This window comes from Parasteatoda tepidariorum, chromosome 4 (assembly GCF_982258835.1).
Source record: "Parasteatoda tepidariorum strain Cologne lab strain chromosome 4, Ptep-v5.0, whole genome shotgun sequence".
NCBI classification, from domain to species: domain Eukaryota; kingdom Metazoa; phylum Arthropoda; class Arachnida; order Araneae; family Theridiidae; genus Parasteatoda; species Parasteatoda tepidariorum.
The window spans coordinates 56,812,776-56,834,599 of NC_141758.1; the positions used below are offsets into that span (position 1 = coordinate 56,812,776).

General features: G+C 30.8%; 1 protein-coding gene across 2 annotated transcripts in view; it reads left to right on the forward strand.

Annotated features, from left to right (window-relative positions):
* Nucleotides 1-21,824, forward strand: part of LOC107440994 (equilibrative nucleobase transporter 1) — a 104,953-nt gene that overhangs the window by 17,647 nt on the left and 65,482 nt on the right. For both annotated transcript variants that reach the window (XM_016054115.5, XM_016054114.4), the window contains exons 2-3: nt 2,027-2,306; nt 16,097-16,242. In XM_016054115.5, the coding sequence (XP_015909601.1) occupies nt 2,067-2,306; nt 16,097-16,242 (386 nt within the window). In that variant the 5' untranslated portion in view covers nt 2,027-2,066. The remainder of the gene's footprint in view (nt 1-2,026; nt 2,307-16,096; nt 16,243-21,824) is intronic.

The window sequence follows — 21,824 nt, forward strand, 5'->3', positions numbered from 1 at the left end:
TTCAAACTTAAAGTTATGAAAATGCATTGAAATATGTACAATGCGCAAATTAAAAAATAAACAGATTTTTTAAAATTTGATTTCTTAAGACTATTCGAACGATTTCGCTAAATTTTTGTATTTTGCCACGTAAAATTATATTCTTTACAATGATGCAAAATATTGTATTCCTTAGAATTCAAAATTTTTTCGACCATTATAAAATAAAATAATAAAAAATTATAAATGTTTACAAAAAATTATATTTTTTTATAGAATTATCTTTGGATAAAGGAATTTTATAATTGTGTGCGAAAAAATTATTAATTCCTCTGTAAAGTTCTCGAGATATTGCGAAGTACGGAGAAAATAAAATTAACATGAAGGGGTCCAAATTTTGGACCGTTGTCATGACGTATTTTTCAAAGGTTCGTTGTCATGACGTATTTTTCAAAGGTTCGTTGTCATGACGTATTTTTCAAAGGTTCGTTGTCATGACGTTGTCATTCGTATTTTTATAAGTTGATGACCAAACTATAGGGACCATATTTCCCAGATTGCGGCTACCCCCATATTTTGGGTATCAGAATTTCGAATCTGTCATAAAAAAAGATATATTTATTCAGAGAAAGTGCGTTTTTATGTCTGATTTCGTAACTTAAAATAGCATCTGCACTAATTATTGGCATATTTAAATCTTTGATTGATTCCATCGAAAGAGGTTATTTATGAGGTATAAATATAACTATATTACACACAAAGTATATGTATTTTTTGAGGTATGCAATGGTATTTTATTTATACATAAGTTAACTTTGAGGTTGCTTTAAATCCACCCCATAGCAACCTGCTAAATCTGGTATCTTTTAAGGTACAAAAATTATTTTTATTACACTTCAAATGAATCCACTTTCTAACTAAAGAGGTCTTTTTGATGAATCTGCAGTTATTTAATATTTACTTGAACGCACTTTAATTTATTTATTTACTTATTTTTTTTCGTAAATTACAACACAAGGATAGATGATTTCAAGAAATACGGTCATCTTTTTCTACTTCATACTGGTACTTTTGAAAGGTATACTAAGTTATCTTTCGTAATGTTTAATACATTTTTTTTTCAAGCAAACATTGGAGTGATTAAATGTGTATATATTTTTTCTCATTTATCTTCTCTTTTGTTTCGTATTTTTATAAGTTGAAGTTCAAATAGATATATTGAATTAAAACTAAAAAGCTTAGGTATATTTAAGTTGAGGTATGTCATGTTAGTTTACTTAAACTTAACCTCACTTAAAGTTTATTGTAAAACCCACTTCATAACAACTTGCTTAAATATTTAATATGAACAGGCTATTTTCAGGTTTATAAATAAATAACGTTTATTTATAACCGGTTAATAAATAAATAACAATATCTTAATTTATAAATTAAGATAGTGTCATTCATTTATTTTTCACTATCAAAAAAATCAAGTTACTACAATCAACACAAGAAAGGATAGAATCAATTATTAATCACTTTAAAATGGAATACAAAGAAACAAACCGTTTAAATTTTTATTACAATTCGGTAAATTAACATGTCCTTTTTTTAAAAAATCATGTCTATAAATACAATCAAACAATCAACCAATTAGTTGATAGGATGAGGTGAAATAAACTTTAAACTCTACGATATGCTTGCCCTCAATTCTCACATTACCTAGAAAAAACATGGAAAACACTTGATTCCGCACTTCAAAGGATAATCTTAGTTATTCCACTTATTAGCAAGTGGTACATGAACCGCAAATGGTAAATGAATCGTAAAACAACGACTAAGGTGCAAGTTACACATTAAGCCAACTGCACTGTTCAGAGTGCATGACAGTGCAGGTGTGATACTGTTAATTACGTAAACCCATCCACCCCTTCAAGGTCATATATCGAAAAGAAAAAATCAGCTTAAATTTTTTATAGTTTCTTTTGAAACTTTAATTTTAATCACCCTGTATTTAACAACTTTACTGAATGGTTTTTTCTAATTTGATATTTTTCAATTCTAGGTTTTCTACGTAATTTCAGAATTAAAGACATTTTTCAGTGATGAGGCCGGCCACCCGGCAGTTCGTTCTATGGTATGGGCTTTTTGAGACTTTTATTTTCACCGGAAATATTTTCGGGTGGACATCTCTCCATTATATGCTCAAATCAGAAGGTATTTATGAAAGTGTGTGTGGAGATAAACAATTGATAAGAAACGCATCAAGTTGGAATGATAGTAGAGACTATTCAATTTCTGAATTGGATGAAAACAAGAATTTCGTCGTGTCATCAAAATTAGAAGTAAGACTTTTTTTGTTGAAAATATTTTTATTCATAATGATCTGCTTGTATGTATAGAGCCGTTCAATTGCAGAAGAATATTTTTGTCTATTTCAGACTTTCCCCCTCAACAAAAATAATCAAACCTCACTCCCCCTGCAATGCTTACCAAAGAAAGTAGCAGCATCCCATCCCCCTTGATTTTGCTTTGACTTATACTACAGCAATATAATTTTTTATTTAAATTCAAATAAAAGATGTAACTTCATTATAATTAATTTGATTCTAATAAAATTATTTGAGCAATTTTGACACTGGTTGAACTCAATTAATTTGAATCTATTATTGTTGCTGTTGTCAGCCATTAAGGCAGAGGGGGTGCGATTGTACTTATTTTCCAGTGGCGCCATCTATGGCCAGGAATTCGAATTCTGCCACACCCATACGTCATAAACGTTTATAGGCGAACCCATTCACACATCCATTCATTCATCCACAGATCGTAATTCTTGACCTGAACTAGAAAATGATCAATCTCCAATTCAGTACCCCTAGAGGTATTGATTCGTTATGGGAATATGGAAGCCTTTGTGACCCCACAGATTTAACGAGCACCAGTCATCATTTACTACACGGGGAGTCTTAGGCTGGATGGATTCGAACTCCCATTCTCACAAACGTGAGTCCAGAGCCCTGCCAACCAGGCTATCACGGCCAATTTTAATCTGATCAGAATATGCTGCTTTTATACAAATTAAAATATGCTTGAAATATTTCTTTCATTAACGTAAATGGAACTATATTTTTGAGTCGAATCATTTTAATAATTTATTTCGCTTAAATCATAGGAGCACGCAAACTTGCTTCGCAATTAGCAATGATACTGATAAAAATCTGTGAAAAATAACAATATTCGTTTTTTTATTCTTTTAGTTCCGGAACTTTATTTGGTACAAGAGTTTAAAAATCATGAAATTTACTCATTATAAGTTAATAACAAATAATCATAAACTAAATTTAAACAAACAAGAAATACAGTCTCCAAGTACTGAAAGTGAAAGATTGTCTGTATATAAATTTTTTTCCTAAAAAAAAAAATTTTTTTAATTTAGATTGCAATGAAAGAAGAACATATTGGAGAGATTTTGTAAAGCGTATCTCTTAGTTAACTGTAATTATACCTTATTTACTACAATCATGCAATTTATTTACTACAATCATGCAATCATACAATCATGCAATTTATTTTGAAACGTAACAATGAAGATATTTGCTTACAGGTTTATTGTGTCAGCATAAATTGATTATGTTATCCATTATATTTGTGATCTAAATCTTTCTTTGATCTCGGTAATAAATTGAATCACAATTCCATTATCTGCATCATCGGTTGTTAACTGTATCATTGAAGTTTATCTGTTTGTTCTTTTCCAAAATACTTAATTTTTATCTGGTCTATTAAGTTAAATATACCATTTCTTCCTTTACCCCAAGCTTTAAATCCAACTTTCGAAGGCCATTAAAAGTATTACTACTTCTTTCTACGTGATGGTTAGACCAATTAGAAATTTGAATAATTTCTCTGGCATGCGCTTTCAGAAATTATTTCAATTCTATAACTGTAATATGCATTTTATGTAGCATATATTTAATTACATTCTCCCTAACTTAATTGAAAGGTTAAGTTTTGATTTTCATATAATACAATTTTTTAAACTTTTCATTGCAGCATGTCGAATTAAATTTAATGAAACGAAGCAATTGAGAATATTTTTATAACGGGAAATTTGATAGTTTTCTCCCCCCCCCCCATAGCGTAACTTAAGTATTAAAATCAACCAATTAAAAAAAGATTGTTCATAAAAATAAAGAAAAAAGGTAATCAAAATTAAATTTTTCTTTCTAAGGAAAACAAGATATTAATCTATTTTTAATTTCAAGCAACTGCACATTTTATAATTTTTTTTTGTTCATTACATTCAATTCCTCTTTGGTATGTTTTCTCTTTACAATCGCTTTTACTTTTGGTTTACATGTTGTACCAATCGCTTTCTCAAAGAAGTGCATATCTCTGGTACAAATCCGGTCCATAGAGAACTTTTTATATTTGGTACATGAAGCAACAATCCCGTTCTCTGGGAAGTTTATATCTCTGGTACACATGTTGTACTAATGTCGTCCTCATGAGAGCTTTCATTCTTAGTTTTATGCTGTTTAAACCGTCTCCACTAGGTTAATCTTCTTATCCCTAAAAAATTTTAATTTTTAAATTTTGAATTTCATAAACAGCGTCAAAATTGTAAATTTTTCAATATTTAAATATTTTCTTGAACTTTTTCTACCATGACTAATGAATATTTTAAGGCTCAACCATCGTTGCAAATGTAGCAATAAAAGAAACGAAGGAAATAAAAATATGACCACCGAAGCCCACGTCTTCAGGGGGTACCGGCCCCGGTAGCCATAAAACAAAACCTTTTCTATTGAGGGGGAGGCAAATGCCTAAAGTAACACCTCCATACCGGGGCCGGTACCCCCTGAAGACGTAGGCTTCGGTGGTCATATTTTTATTTCCTTCGTTTCCTTTATTGCTACATTTATCCTTTTTGTGAAATTTCTGCTGCTCTTAAGCGCGTTTTTTTTTTCATAGAAGTTTTAATAATTTAGATTTAAAATTTTTTTTGTTTTCTTTTAGTACTATCGTTGCAAATTTATTCAAAAGGTCTAAGTACAGTTTGAGTCATTATTAGGGAACTGAAGGATAATTTTAACAACTCAAATGAACCATTTTTTTCAGTCAATTATAAATTTTACAGAATTAGTCTTTTTTCCAATCATTGTATAAAATTTGAAAAGTAGTTTTTAAATATTTCTTCACAAGAAAGAAGCTTACCGTTGATAACATAGCTTCGGGCTTGTCAATTTAACTGATTGCTCGCCTACTTATTCTATAATTTCCAACGTAACGTGATTTTTCAACATTTTGTGTATCAATATCGCTGTGCATTTAATTGCATTGGTGGATGTGAAATCAGCTGTAAAATATCAAGAAATGCATTTTGTTTCATCCGAAAATTTTCTTTGTTTTATTCGAAAAAGTCTAAGAATCTCGAAAATACATGAAACTATACAAAGTGACAAAAAATGTGTAAAAATAGTGAATTACACAAGATACTGAAAAAGAAATTATCCTTACCGGTGTATTTATTAAACGGCAGTAAAACTTTACGGGCAATCCTTCAAAACGGTAAATCTTCACAATCCCTATTATATCTCTCTGAAGTCTCTTTAAGACCATTTTACTTAATTGGAATATTTTTTTCTCATTTTTGAACACGAATTTTACGTAAGCGAAATTGATAATCATGAGTAATGAAGAACGCTTTTGGTTTGTGTGTGTAAAGTGAAAATAAATTATTAAAAATATAAAACTTCCATTCTCAACGTTGTGAAATCTACTTGAAAATTAAAAAGGATTCTACAATAACATCCGAGCACTGATACATGAGTTGGAATTGATCAAGTTAAAAACCTAAGAATAGCTTACGCCCTGTTCATATTTGAAAAAAAAATTATCTCTTTGAACTTCTACATTTTTAGAACTATTTCTCAAAATTGGTCAGTGTACACTAATGTATTGAAAATTCAAGGACAATAGATATAAAAAACAATTTCCTTTCTTATTGGTGGCAGAATAGCTGACCTCAGGAAATATAAAATTGTTTCTAGAATTTTATTTTTAGCTGAATGCTGATAACAAAATTATTCCTTTAGTAAGCAACGTAGAGAAAACGAAATGGTTGTTAAAAGTTAAACTTTCTCTTATCTTATGTAAAATTTTAAAACAATGGTTGTTGATTAGCTGTATTTACTGATGGCACAATTTGAGTTTCAGGACCACGTGGCATTTTAGATGTCTTTCCTGTTTTTACTTATTGTTTCTTTTATCTTTTCTTTTCTTCCAAGATTTTTATTCTGTTTCATTCCATTTATCCTGAGAATATAATGTTGGAGTTTGAAACAGGGTAGCTTTCAGCTCTTGTGTACCATTAAACTTCTTTACCTTTAATTAATATATTTACTCGATTTATGAATAGTTATTCAATTAAAATACACTGTTACTAACTAAAAGAAATCTTGATATCTTTGATTTTGAAGTTATACTTCTTATGCGACTTCCAACAAGGTTGCGTTAAACGTTTAACGCTGCATTTTTATTGGCCGGAAAATCACGTGGTACGATCCAGTTTTCCCTCATTCATTTCCATATTGTTTTGGTTCTCACTAGCATAATAATAAAAGTCATAAAAGTATTCGCGATCGCAACGCTCGACTACGCCCTCTATCGGGAGCCTGTAAATATCAGACATTAATTTATCACGTTTTCATTTAGTTCCATCAAAATCATCGGCCATGACGGACGCCATTTTCTTAGCAGCAAATAAAGATCAAAATTTCCCTAAGGAACAGCTGAAGAACTTGAAAAAACTAACCAGAACATGCCAAACATTGAAGTAGAACACGCCAAGCATTTGAAGGACAATTTCTCAATAATTTTTACCTTTCTATTACCAACAAAATAACTTACAATTTCATGATCACTTGCTGTTACAGATGTGTATATTACGGTAAAATAATTTTTTCTGTCTTCAATTCATTACAAATTAAAATGAAGTCAACATTGCTTTCGTCATTCCAATAAAGAAATGTGAATTCAGAACGTCAAGAACTGCAATAGTTATAGAATTCTTCTTTGTTATAGAACAGTATATATTTCTGTATCTATATAATTCGGAAAACAACAATAAAGAATCAACCAAATTACTGGAAATAGTGTCATTTGTGCTGATGATTTTAAAATTTTTTATCGTTTTCTTGGTAAGTATTTCTTAGTTTTGAAAGAATAGATAATTTCAACTAGAATTGGGTATACTATAGCCTACGTCACAGGTTGTGTTGTTCCTACTAAATTTAACCCATGAACGGCATTTTCTGCGAGCCTAACTTCAAGCCACAAATAAACAAACGAAGTGTTCGATCGTTTAAATAGCTGCTCGCCAGATTTTATTGCATTATAAAGAAAAGTTATTGAAACTAAATACAACTAAATAAACAACAACAACTAAAACAAATAACAACAACTACTAATAACAATAACTAAATAAACAACAACTAAATTCCATTCGTTTAGCATTGCGTCATATGTTGTTCCTACTAAATCGAAGTAGTTGTGTTTTTTTCATATTATACCCAATTCAGCTGTTCTGTTTTTAAGCTACATATTCAAATTCATATCGAGATCTTACAATTATAAAATTTTGATGTGTGGTATGTTATCTAAAAGTAATAAAGGGATAATCTATGCACATATTATTTGAAAATAAAACTTTCAAACGAAGAACATTTCATTTGGAACTCTACGGATTTATAAAGAAGGTAAGTGTTATGATTCTTATAATAAAAAATTAGCTTGTAAAACTTTTTTTTCTTATTTGATGATAGTTCTCTACAGAATGGTTTCTTGCGTCTGATTAAGAACTATGAGAAAAGAAACTATATGAAAGTTTCTATTTCAATGTAAAGAATTCTTAAAATCGTTTTTTATCCTAAGAATTCTTTATTTTCCGTTATAGTTTATAATTTTTTGATAAAAATTGTTGTCAAAATACTTTTTTTGAAAACATAAATGGTATAACATTATGTGTTTATGTATACTTCTTGCATATTCTAATGTTTCTAGTAATATGATTCAGAAAAGTATGAATAAAAATTCGGTACTTATGTATTAACGCCACAACAGCTACAGATTTGGCTGTTTTTAATTGCCGCCAATCTACACCTAAAATTTTTGTGACAAATCATAAAACGAAACACTTTATTTAAAATCAAAGTAGTTTATCGGATTTCGGTGGACAATGGGCAAAATATTTCGCTCCAGAAAAAATAAAATTGCATCTTGCTCTATTTTTGGCAAATCGCAAAGACGCATTTTCGTAGCACTAAAAAATGGTAACAAAAATCGAAGAACTAATCATTTTGGAATTCTTCTGATTTATAAAGCAGGTAAGTGTTAATTTTTATAAAATAAAAAATTTTACTTTTAAGTAGTTTTTTTCTTGATGATAGTTTTCTGTAGAATGGTTTTCTACGTCCGATTATGAATCAAAAAAGAAAAAACATTGAAGTTGTTTATTTTAATATAAGGAATTTTTAGAATTTTTTTTTGTATCGTAAGCATTCTTTACTTTACGTTTTTCAGTTTCTAAATAATGATTTTTATTAAAACTTAAAATTTTTTGATAAAATTACTTGTCAAAAAACTTTATTTACAAAATTAAATTACATAAAATTATGAAGCTTATGTATACTTTTTGCTTATTTTAATGTCTGAAGTAATATGATTCTTAAAACTATGGAATGTAAAGTTTTAATGGGCCTTTCATGTTATATCATTAAATTTAGTAAAACTATTTCTCAGGCATTAGGTTTTAACTCTAATAAGAAGATACATATTTTTTTCTGTTTACTTACAAATATTTTTCAGATGTGTTTTGGATGTTCCTTCTTTAAAAAAAAAGAGATACCATCTTGTTTTCGGTTGTATAAGAAAGGATATCAAACATTTTTCTTTTTTAAATTTAATAAGCCACATTAAAGAAGGAACGTTACAATGCTACACGCTACATTAAAGACGTCTCCAGAGTAACTGAATGACGGTTCATATAGAAATCGCAGGTATGCGTCTCATACAACAACGCCCCCTATAGCTCGTTGCGATCGCGAATTGTTTTTCTATAAATATTTTTTTAGTTTGATTTGATACACATATAATTTAATAGGATAGTATTTTTTATTTTCGAATTTAGTGGATAACAATTGTAAAAAATGAGTGAAAACAATCCCACGGACAATGCGACGGATTTAAGGTTATGCCAAGGTACGTCTCTTGTGAATATCAATTGATTGTTAGGTTTTCTCTTTTGAAATTACATTATGACGCATTCACATACATTATTAATACAAATACATTTTCCATGGCGAGACGAGGAGGCAACCTCAAGCTCTTACACTGGTTCAAGAGGTCCACGAGGGAAAAATGCACAATATTACTGTTATTACGAAGCACGGAAGCGAGCGTAGCAGGAAAAAGAGTTGTTGAATAGAACTAGTGATCCTTCTACGACTGCTGATTCTTCTACAATTAACGTCGCAGGTTACGAAGTTTAACTTCTTCCGCGCGGAGGGACTCCACGCACTATTTTTTTTTCTTATACATTATGCTTTTATGTCATACAAATGTTTCCTCTTGGAAAGCAACCTCGCTAGTGACATCTTTTCGAAATTGCTTTCTACTTTCAATTCAGGAATGTTTTTCCCGATATAATCCTATCTAAATTTTTTTTTCTCTGTCGATTAGAGAAATATACCTCTTTAGAAATTATTTTCTGTTTAAATTTTTCATTTTTTATAATTCCTGATAAAATCGTCTTGATATGTAGAATTTTTTCCTTGTGAGTTATATCTTAAGATAAATATTCATTTTCAGATTCAAAAAATGTTGTCGTTTCAAAATCATTTTCAAACTTTTGATTTTATATTTTAAGATTTCAAAAAAATTTTTGATTAATAAGTTATTTTGGTGCGATAGTTGGTAAGTGGGAAAAGTCGACCAGCTATTTTTAGAAAATTTCTATTAGAAAGTTGGAATATTTGAAACTTTTGTTTCGATTTTAACATCAAGAAATAGAAATCTACAAAAGCCTTATCTAAACCCTTGTTGTGTTTGTTACCGGCACAGTATGAAATCCGGCATTGTATAGAATGCCTAAAATTAGCCGGCAAAATATGAAATGATTTTTAATTCACACATTGCCTAGTCATTCTATAGAATGCCAAATGAGAAACCGGCAAAGTATAAAATACATCTCCGATTCGTCAAAATGTCATTCAAAAATGACAAATTCAAGCCGTCATCCGATTTTATATCAATTTATTCGTGGATATAATTACATTTATTCGATATTTTAATACTTACTGGAGATAGATTACATTTATTCGATATTTTGATACTTACTGACGATAGATTAGAAGAAACATCAGTGTTTAGAGTATCGGGCAAATATATACCGGGCAATAGATTAATATCAAATCGGATGTAATAAATATTTCGCACATTCACCAAAGCGACTATGTGATTGTCAACATTCACCGGTGAAAATCAACAACCACCGATTTCGGTCATTCACAGTAACATGCACATCATTTACATAATAACCTCATCAGGACGTTTATTTCATCCTTTGCCTAAATAGCATTTGGCATTCCATAGAATACCTAGGCATTTTATACAATGCCTAGGAAAAGTATGTAATACTTCTCACATTTCATACTTTGCCTAAAAACATCCGGCATTCTATACAATGCCGGCGTTTCATACTTTGCCGGTAACATATATATTAAGTATTATACCTAGTCAATAATTTCAAAAAATTGGAAGGGAAAGAAAATGTTGATGATTAAAAAAATCACAAAATTTGGCTGATTTTACTGCAAAAAGTCATAAAAAATTAATTAAGTAAAAAAAAATAGTAACTTTGAAAAACAAGGTCATCAACCGTTACGATTTGATACACATTTACAAGGATCACATTGTTTGGATGAGATTTTTATTTAATTCAACGAAATCATTTAGCGAAAATAAATGATTTGTAAAAAAAAATTATAGTAGATGTAAAAACTCCTTTTGAAGTTCACGCTTCATTTAAAGAATAGAAACTTCACAGATCAGTTGACAACGTGACAGGTGATTCTAATAATAAAATGATTTGTTTCTATAATGTTTGTCGAAATAAAGAATCTTCATTGATCATGCAGATGTCGGATTCTCATGAAAAACTATGTTTTTATTGTTCGGACACATGCAAACTAGGCCAAGGTGAAAGAAGTCTAAAAATTAGCGAAAAAAGCTGAATTTAAAAGAATTTTTTCGATACCCGAAATTTTCTACAAAACTCAGACCAAACAATCTATTGAAGGTTACAAGCGGTTGGCTGACGATGCGGTACTTCTTCAGAATCAATTAATTTTTTTCCGGAGTAAAAGAATAATTGAAACTTAATCAGGTTTTTATTGTTGTTTGAAATATGTAATTTACTAAAGAGCAACTATTACAGGAAATACACTATTTTTCAAGTCTTCAGGGTCAATTTTTTGTTAATAATCTGACAGGAAAAAAAAGATTCAAATAGTTAGTTGATGTACTGATAGTCTATGATCTTGAAAGTTTATTTTGAAATTATTAAGGAATGTTAGTTTTTTTAAGAGCATTTGTGATCATTGCATGAAAAAAGTTTCTTTAACAATAAAAAGACTGAAACTTAGTATATACCAATATTGCCAAAATCCAGTCATTTTGACTGAATTGTGAAAGAATAACTAATGTGTAAAAAAATTAGTTTAAAATTAATTTTTAATATTTTTTTTTATTATTTGCAGTTAAATAACAAGTTATTAGTAAATATTAACAATAAAAAAATTATATGATGTACAAAAAGTCACAAAATTCTAAGAAGTTGTGTGATTATATACATCATTGTTTTTCTAATTGAAATTAAAAGCAGCCAAAATGACTTTCTTGGGCAATCTAGCGTTAAGAGTATGCGAATTGAATATGCAATTACTTACCACGCCGAAAACATGGATCTGTAAACTGCCAAATGACAGTTAGTAAGTTATTAGAAGTAATTGGCTAAAGAGCCATTTTTATTAAGGAGCCATACCACTCATATAACTTGGCTTACAAAATATTAGGTTACAAGCTAGGTCTTTTCACGCCAATCTAGCCTCTGTATCCTTGAATAGGTATAAATTATAGTGAGGTTTATTTCCAATTAGTAAAAGCGAAGGCGAATTCAAACTAACCGAAATGACGTTATCTCAGGATCTTAAATTTGCTGCTGTTAGATAAAATATAATTTGCAGTTTCTTATAATTGAAGCATTCAGGGAAAGGCTTGTTTAACAAAAAATGTTTGTTGTGCACATGGGACCAGTGGACAAACAATTTAGAAGCTCTTTAAGCTATCATGACAGATGTTTAGTTATTTAAAAGGCTTAATGTTGCACAATTTATTTATTTCATTATCCCAATTATTTTGCCAGATTGAATAAAGATTTTAGTCAGTAGCTATTGTGTCCTATTATTATGAAGAGGATTATAGCAGATTACAGTGAGGATTATAGCCGATTATAGAGAGAAAATTATGGAGGATTATAGTTATATTTTATTATTTATTAAGGCGGTATTCATAGGATTATATTGCGGATAGGTTTTACCACTATATCAGTGTGATTTTCAACTCAGAATAACAGCCTGGTCTAGAATATATCAGTAATTTTTTCTCTCCGAATAAATTTCATACAGATCTATAACTTTAAATAAAGTGAAAAATTTAAATCTCTGATCTGTAAGGTTTCAATATAACTTTTTGAATCTGAATATAGTTAAACCATTTTGTCAAGTTCTGTGAGGAAATTTATTGGTGGGCTAAATATATTGCATGGCACTTAAATGTAAATACTGAGAACAGCTCTTATACATTCTTATTAGTCTTTGATAGAAACAGAAGGGTGCGATTTTATAGTCAACACCAGTTTAAAAAAATAAATAAAAGAATTAGTAAAGATTATTATAAAAAAATTAATAAAATTTATTAAAATGATTAGAAAAATTTGGAGTTACATAATTCACCACGACAAATTTTTTTTTAAAATTTTGAGTAAACTCTTGAAACGTGGTACAAGAAAACTGCTTTTTAACTTTTTTTTCCTTCTTTTGCATTTGAACAGTAATATAAAATAGTTGCTTTTACCCTTACTAATGCTCTAATCCCTTACTAATGAAGTGGGTCGAATAAATGAATTTTTTAATTTCTGACTACTTTAATGTGACAAAGTTTCCTATTGAAATAAGAATAAAAAAGGCATAAAAATTTTAGAATTGTTTAATATCTTCCGTTCGTGCATCTTATTTAAAATTAAGGAAAATTTTTTAAAATTTCGTCTTTTTCAACTTTTTTTTAAGTTTGCTAAAACTTTAGAAATAAACACGTTTTAATTTCTTATGCTTCTGTGTTAGTTTGAATAACCTAACCTAAATTAAATTCAATAAATTAAGTTCTGACCAGTAATTTTATTTCTTACGTTCACACATCATTTTAGAAGAAAAAAACATTTTCTTAATTTTCACCATGTATTTCTTCGCTCATCAGGCTAGATAAGAACAACCTAGAACTCATCGCGTTAAGATGGATGCAGTGCCTCGAGAAGATTGCCTTCAAAATGTTCTGCAGATATTATTGGTTGACAGGAATTTGTTGAGCAAAGACCGAATTTCGTACTACGAAAGATAAGCTTACAAGCTTCGAATTTCTCTGAAATCGTTAATTGCAGTTCTTGAGTGGTCTTCCCAATGATGCGAGACTTAAATGAAGTCTCGCATCATTGGGGAGAATTCAATTCATCAATTCTCACTCATCAATTTTAGCACAATGCGAATTAAAGAAAAACCAAATTTTCCCTGTCACTCCCAGGATGCAGGAAGATGTGACAAGGGCTTCGAATAAAAATGAATCTACATGAAGTTAGAGATAGTTATATCCGAGAAGTTATACCCGAGCAACACTAAGATCAGTTAATCTTCATTTCTCAAAAAAAGAAGAAAAAGACAGACTTTAAATGTACATTAAATATAAAAATAGGAACTTGATCAATGCAGTAAGCCAAAGAATCTTATTCCATGAAAAATATCTGTGCATAAATTGTAAATATAATGTAAAAACCACATAAATAACTGGATGAATGGTTGGTTAGGTATAGTGCGGCTTTCACGAGAACTCCTACAAACACCCGTCTCGCGTCGTGGCGGGTACTATGATTACGAGGAAAGGTCACTTCGAATAGGGGTGTGGGGTGAATAGTTTTGTCTTAATCTTAGCTTAGGTCGTCGTGAATAACCAATTGACACCTTCTTTCCTCCATTTCAACCCCATTAGAAATGTATTCTCGCTTGTTACCATAGCAGCAGACAGCCCCAGACTTTCAGCCTGGAGGAGTTCTCCTCAAAGCGGAGTATAGAGTGTTAGTGAAACTCGATGTGCAACCATCTTCACGTGGGGAGTTTAGAGTTGTTCTAATGTAACATAATAAACGAAGTGAAGATAAGTCAAAATTGGTGAATTTTTTTTCTTTCTAAAACGTTATGCAAACGTAAAAAATTTAATTATTAATCAGAATTTAATTCAATTAGATACCATCGAAAACACTACCTCCTAATTCATTCATTACGTTATAAAAAGCATCAACAAAATAAGCCTAAACTAAATAATTAATTGTTTGGTTCAGGGAACAATTTCATTAGCTACAACGGTAGCCATCTAGCGGTATATTTCAAAGTTTATTCCATCTCCATGAGGTCATCTCCAGGATATGGCATGTTTTCGAACTAAAGTGAGATTTTACTGCATGAAATATACTATACCAAGTAGTAGAACATGCATTTTTTTACATCCTATATATATATATATATCTCCGTCAGCTAATCTTAATGCAAGAATCTAAATTTTGAAATAAAAGTGGAGATGGCTGATTTTCGGCCTGATCGGTTTAATTTGATAATAATTTATAAATTTAACAAAGCATTAAATAGTTATATTAATAATGAATTCTTTAATAAAAAAACTAAGTTAGTTATAAAATTCAACAACCCAGCTGTGATTGAAGTTCTGAACCTCTCTGGTAGAAGGCGGACAGTCTAACAATGACACCAGAATTGCACATTAGCTGGAAAGCTTTTGTTAGTTTAAACGTAAATGAAATGAAACTTAAATGGAGTATATTTTACTCTAGGAACAGATCTAGCGGCTAATTTGTACCCTATCCGAGGTTTGCAAACATACTCTTTATTTGAAGCTTAACTTTAATCGTTCGTTTGGCGCAGCATGTCCTCCTTTGGACTTTATACCATTAAACCCCACATTCAATCAATCATGAAGCTTAACTTTGGTTTAATATAAGAATTTTGTTATTGATGAAAAAATGTCCATGTTCTTGATTCTTCTATTTCTTATCCTTCTTATTTTCTTGTTAAAATTCCTTCCATATCCGCCACTTGCAACTACTATCATCAGCGAGAATTTATTTTTAATTATTTAAAATCAAGTTTTTTTTTAAATAAATAAATAACAGTACACATGTTGCTTCCAGTGAAAGAAGCACCAACTGCTATTTTTTGTTAAATTTGTAACTATGTTTGATTGATTTTTCTTAAAATTTATTGCCGAGTATGTTTTTAAAATTAGTGAAAATAAAACTGTTTATATAGGGACAAATGTGTGTAAATCCAATGCCTTCGTTCTGTAAAGCACTTTTAAGGCTCAGTATTACTTCTCCTTTCGTTGTTTCGGTATTAGTGTCATTTTATTCAGTAGTGTATAATTTGCATAAAACATTTCAGGGGTATCCTAAACTTATCATTCCCTTTATCAGCTTATTTCAAGAACAGAATAACAGAGTGTCTATTCTACGAATAATTTGCAGTGCTCCGAACGGAGACTGAAAAACTGTACGATTTTTAATATTACTTAAGATAATTTTGAAAAGAAAAATAATCAAGTCTCACTATGGAAAGTCGACCAGAAAATCCGTCGAAATTCTGTATTAAATTTTACTTTACATTTTACATCTTTTCAAATGTGAATAATTTAATTTTAAATGATTGCATAAATTAAATATAAAAAAAATTTCTTTTTCCAGACACGTAATTATGGGACATGTGATAGACAAGATAGTATTCTGAATCTGGCGTACACTATCGGCAGTTTCTGCATGGGATCCACGTCATTTATGTGGGGATTCTTGCTAGACAGATGGGGTCTGCGCATAGTTCGACTTATCATCAAGTAAGAACTTTTTATTAAAAAAAAAAAACTATGGACTTTCACATTCTTTAGATTTTGTATAATTACTTTAAATGACATACTTTGATCGTAGCAGCAGAAAAACTCTATTCGAGTAGCAATGATATAGTATTTAATAACACAAAACCTAAACCAGAGATCCTTATGAAAAAATACGTATATTTTATTTATAGACGTTAATATCTCCAAAAAGTACCAAGAACAAGATGTAGTCAGAAAAAGGTTAATTAAAGAAGGGAGGGGTTCATCTCCCCAAAGCTTTACAAATTTTGGAAAGGAATTACTCAATTTTCACTTTAGATTGGTATTTTCAGAATTTCGTTTCACTTGTACACAATTAGCTCCTCATACCAACATGTTGTAGCATTGGACTGCGCACAAATTTTTATTTCGGAACCAACCAGTGAGGAAAGAGCACTTATCGTCATTTTTAGTACAAATATTATATACGTTATTAGTTAAAATTAAAACTCCCAATTTTCTTATGCTTATATGATCAGTTATGTTTCATTTGGTTATTATTTATATGCATGTCACCGGCAAAGTATGAAACGCCGGCATTGTATATAATGTCAGATACTTTTAGGCAAGGTATGAAATATGAGAACTATTCCATACTTTCCCTAGGCATTGTACATAATACCTAGGCATTCTATAGAATGACAAATGCTATTTAGGCAAAGTATGAAAAAAAAAACGTCCTGGGGAGGTTATTACGTAAACGATGTGCATTGCCGGTAACACATGTTACCGACAAAGTATGAAACGACGGCATTCTGTAGAATGCCTAGGCATTGTATATAATTCCTAGGTAATCTATAGAAAGACAAATGCTATTTTTCTTGCCAATGCTTGATATTCGAAACGAATCGGAGATGTATTTTATACTTTGCCGGTTTCTCATTTGGCATTCTATAGAATACCAAGGAAATGTGTGAAACATAAATCGTTTCATACATTCCCGGCCAGTTTTAGCCATCATATACAATTCCTAGGCGTTCTATAGAATGCCGGATTTTAAACTTTGCCGGTAACATATATACATACACACATGTGCATAGCCCACTGGTCAGCGAGATCAAAATGCAGTGTGAGCCACTCGTTTGAGAAAAAATCAGCAGAATGGTCCAAAGGCTTTAGGTAACAAAATCAATAAAACCAATTATTTTGTTCAAGAAGGAAATTTCCCGACCAGGGATTGAAAAAAAAACATTCTAATTTTTCTAATTTCCACAAATCAACTTTAGTATTAAGCAAAAGTATGATTATAAAATTTGATCGCATTATCGCGATCACATTTTACGCATTGTTCAAATGGTTTCTTTCGGTTTCGTATCATCCTCCTTTGGTAAAAAAATACTTACGCCATTTTTTTTTCAGGCACGCGACTCGACCTTCTTAACCTGGACAGATGCATATTTAGTTGATTTGTTACGTTTAACACCTTTTTGATTCCCGTATTTCCGTCATGGTATTCTGAACTTACACCTCTGTATTAGCAATTATTTCTCATTATTGGCGCTGAAGATAATCCATACTCGTGGCTAATCTAACCTTAAGACATAGTTTATACTACGATATGTGCAATGTTCCGCCACAGTGATTCGCATCAATATTGTTCATTATCTTGTTGAAAGAGTAGGCAGCAGACAAATAAAGATTTTATAGATAAGAATAGTAATATTAATAAAATAAAATATTAATAGTAATAAAATAATTTAATCGTAATAAAATAATCAAATCGTAATAAGATAATTTGATCGTATTAAAATGATATAATCATCAAGAACATAAAAGTACTTCATATTAATATTATGAATTCTTTTAAAAAAAAAGCGCGTTGGTGAAGGTTAAAGGAAATAAGTTAGAGTGCTGTAATTTCCCATAAGAAGTTACTATACCTCACTTTATAAGACACAGTCTAGAAAGCATTTGGGTACTTGTACTTCAAGATTAAATGTACCCACACATATGACCTATGACGTCCGTCACACTTTTTATATATATAGTGCACTCCCGATTATCCGGGTTAATCACCGGGACAGGTCGCACGGACAATCGAAAAACACGGATAATCCGAAAACTCCTTTTATTAAAGAAAAAATCAATATCAATACAAAAAATATAAAAATTACTGACATTTGCATGCTGTATAAAATCAAACTAGGAATTTTTCTTCTAAAAAAATGTATAATGCGCCATATATTGTCACATATTTTACGAATCGCATTAACGTCACCTTAATCAGATACTCCCATATAAACTAATAAAGTTTCCACAGAGCATCAGAATGAGAAATTGTATTTTCCTCATTTACTACATCTTCTGCATCAGTTACTATCGTCATTATTTGATTTAACAACATAACGATGTCTTCATCAGTCAAATACTGGAAGCCAGGCTCCATGCATCACTTTGAAACTAATCTTCTAAATTTTCTTCATCAAAAATTTCGAAACCTTCGATTTCTTTTGCTTGTTCAAGAATACTATTATCATACTCTTCTTGAATATCTGAAGAGGATTGTTCATCAAGCGGTATGATCTTTCTCCAAGATCGTGATAAAGTAGACGATTTTACCTTTGACCATGCTGCTGATATTCCATATACTGCAATTCAATAACGAATATTGCTTTCAAAAATTTGAGAGTGTTATAATTTCATGAATCAAATTTTTTTAATCTTGAAAATGTTTCTCTTTAAATTTTTTGTTGACTCCGGAATGAGCACGGATAATCCGCAAACCGGATAATCCGCGCACGGTTAATCGAGAGTGTACTGTATATATATATATATATATATATATATATATATATATATATATATATATATATATATATATATATATATATATTTTATATATTTATATATATGCTATATTATATATATTATATATATATTATATATATGCTTATATATTTATATATATATATATTTTATTACAGCAGAGAATAGTTTAACTTTCATATAAAAAGGTGGCAACATTCAGATATGTAAATAGAACTCTTCGCAAACGCATATATTTCGCTGTTATTATTTTCATTAAATACTTTTATAAAATATCTCTTCGCTTATTTACTGTATTGCATATTAATTAAATTCCTTGTCATTCAACTTTATCTTATATGGCGCAGCCGTCTTTTTAAAAAAGAACCTTTTTACAACTTATTCTTTGAACATCGTCTACTTCTACATTGAACTTCTTCTATCGCTACATTTTAAATTCTTTCCATGACATTTTGACTGCCAACGAAGCAAAAAAATATTCATCATTGGCTGAAACTCGCCCAGGTAAACCTATTTTGACAAAAAATAACATTTAACCGGAAAAAAAATTTGAAAATTGGATTCCATTACACACTGATTTCTTCTCGCCAAACATACGTCGCCAAAACAGATTAGCTGCACTTTTCTCGCCAAGATGTCAGCAGACGTGAATTCTGTTTTAAATGCCTTGAATGTGGAACGACTGACTTATTTAACTGTCGCCCAGTTAAAATCAGACTTGCGTTGAAGAAATCTTTCGCCCAATGGAAATAAAAATGACTTAATATTGCGCATAGTTAATGATAATATAAAAAGAACAGATGATGGAACTTTAGATGAACTTTTAACTCTTCGCATGCAATCGCCAAATAATGACAACAATACACAATATTCCGAAGAAAATTGCTTCGATAACTCAGAATTATTGACTAAAATTGAATTACTTCAGAAACAAGTGGAATTTTTAAGCAGTCAACATATTCGTCAACTCGCCCCTTCACCTCCTCTCTCGCAAACTGATTCTAATATTGCAGCAATTCTTGCTACATTTATGGAGACTCAAAAACAATTACTGGACAGACAAGTAAGTCAACCAAATATCATTCAAATTATATCCACTAATGATACCGCAAATTCCATTTCAATATTTAAATAAAAAATAATAGGATAATGCTTCTGAATGGATAAAAGAAGTAGATAGAATTGCGACACTAGCTAATTGGTCAGATGATCTTAAGTTAACTAATGATATTTCTCGCCTCGCTGGATCTGCAAAAAATTGGCAAATGACACGAGGTAAAATTTATAATGACTGGACTGAATGGAAAACTGCCCTCTCTGCCAGATTTAAAAGGCGTATTACAATGCAAGAATTTTTGGCTCATCAGAGCACTCGTAAATTAAAAATTAATGAAAGCTTAGTTGATTATATTTATGCTAAGGATGCTATTCTTGAAAAAGCTCCGTGACAATATTGGACTATGTCCGTATGTGGAATTCAAAATAGAATTGCAACATGACAAGCCTATCCGTTGTCGACCATATCGCCTTACAGAACCAGATCGCCAATTTATGAACACTCAAATTCAAAAATGGTTGAAACAAGGAATTTGTCGTCTTTCTAACTCGCCTTACGCCGCCCCTGCTTTCATCGTTGATCAGCCCTTCCATGAAAGCACTCCAAGACGAGTTGTTGTAGACTTCTCACGCACTATCAACTCCATCACCAAGATTGATCCACACCCAATCGATCAGATGGAAGATGTAATTAAACGAACAGTAGGAAAACGCTTTAATTCTAAAATGGATGTAAAATCCGCATTCAATACCATTCGTATCAGAGAATCTGACGTCTACGAAACTGGTTTTGTAACAGCTGACGGACATTATGAATTTCTTCGAATGCCATTTGGTGTCACTAACGGCCCATCTACGATGACAAGAGCAATAAAATGTGCATACGACCACCTTGCTGAACATAATGTAAATACATATATTGACGACATTTCAACTTCACATGATAATTTTGATTACCACCTTAAAGTTATTTACAATATTTTTAAAGCTACTCGTAAAGCCGGATTCAAGCTAAATCCAGGAAAGTCGCAATTTGCTGCATCAGAAATTTCTCTTTTTGGTCGAATTCTTTCCCAAGATGGCGAACGCCCTGATCCAGAACGCACAGCAGCAGTTGAACGTTACTCTACTCTAAAAACAATTCATGAAGTCCGCAGTTTCCTAGGATTTGCCAATCAGTTTAGAAAGCACATTCGAAATTATGCTGTTGTTGCAAAACCGCTCACAAATATTCTTAAAGGATTAGAAAAGAAGACAAGTAATGCGACAATCACTTTAACTGATGACCAACATCGAACATTCGAGACTTTGAAAACCAAGATCACTACCGCTCCTATTCTTGCGTACTTCAAACAAGGACTACCAACCTTTGTATAAACTGATGCATCTTATTCAGGGCTAGGTGCATGTTTATCTCAAGAGCAAAATGGAAAACGATGTATCATTGAATATGCATAACGGACTTTAAAAGATGCTGAAACACGCTACCACAGCAATGAGCTGGAGTGTGCTGCTGTACACTGGGCACTTACTGAAAAATTTCGTCTATATCCTATTGGTCACAAATTTCAGCTGATAACAGACAACTATACGACTGCATATGTAGTTACGAAATCATCTCTCAATCGGAAATTTGCCCGATATTTGGTGGATTTTGCACAATTTGACTTTACAACTATTCATCGACCTGGAAAAGAAAATGTTATTGCCGATCATCTCTC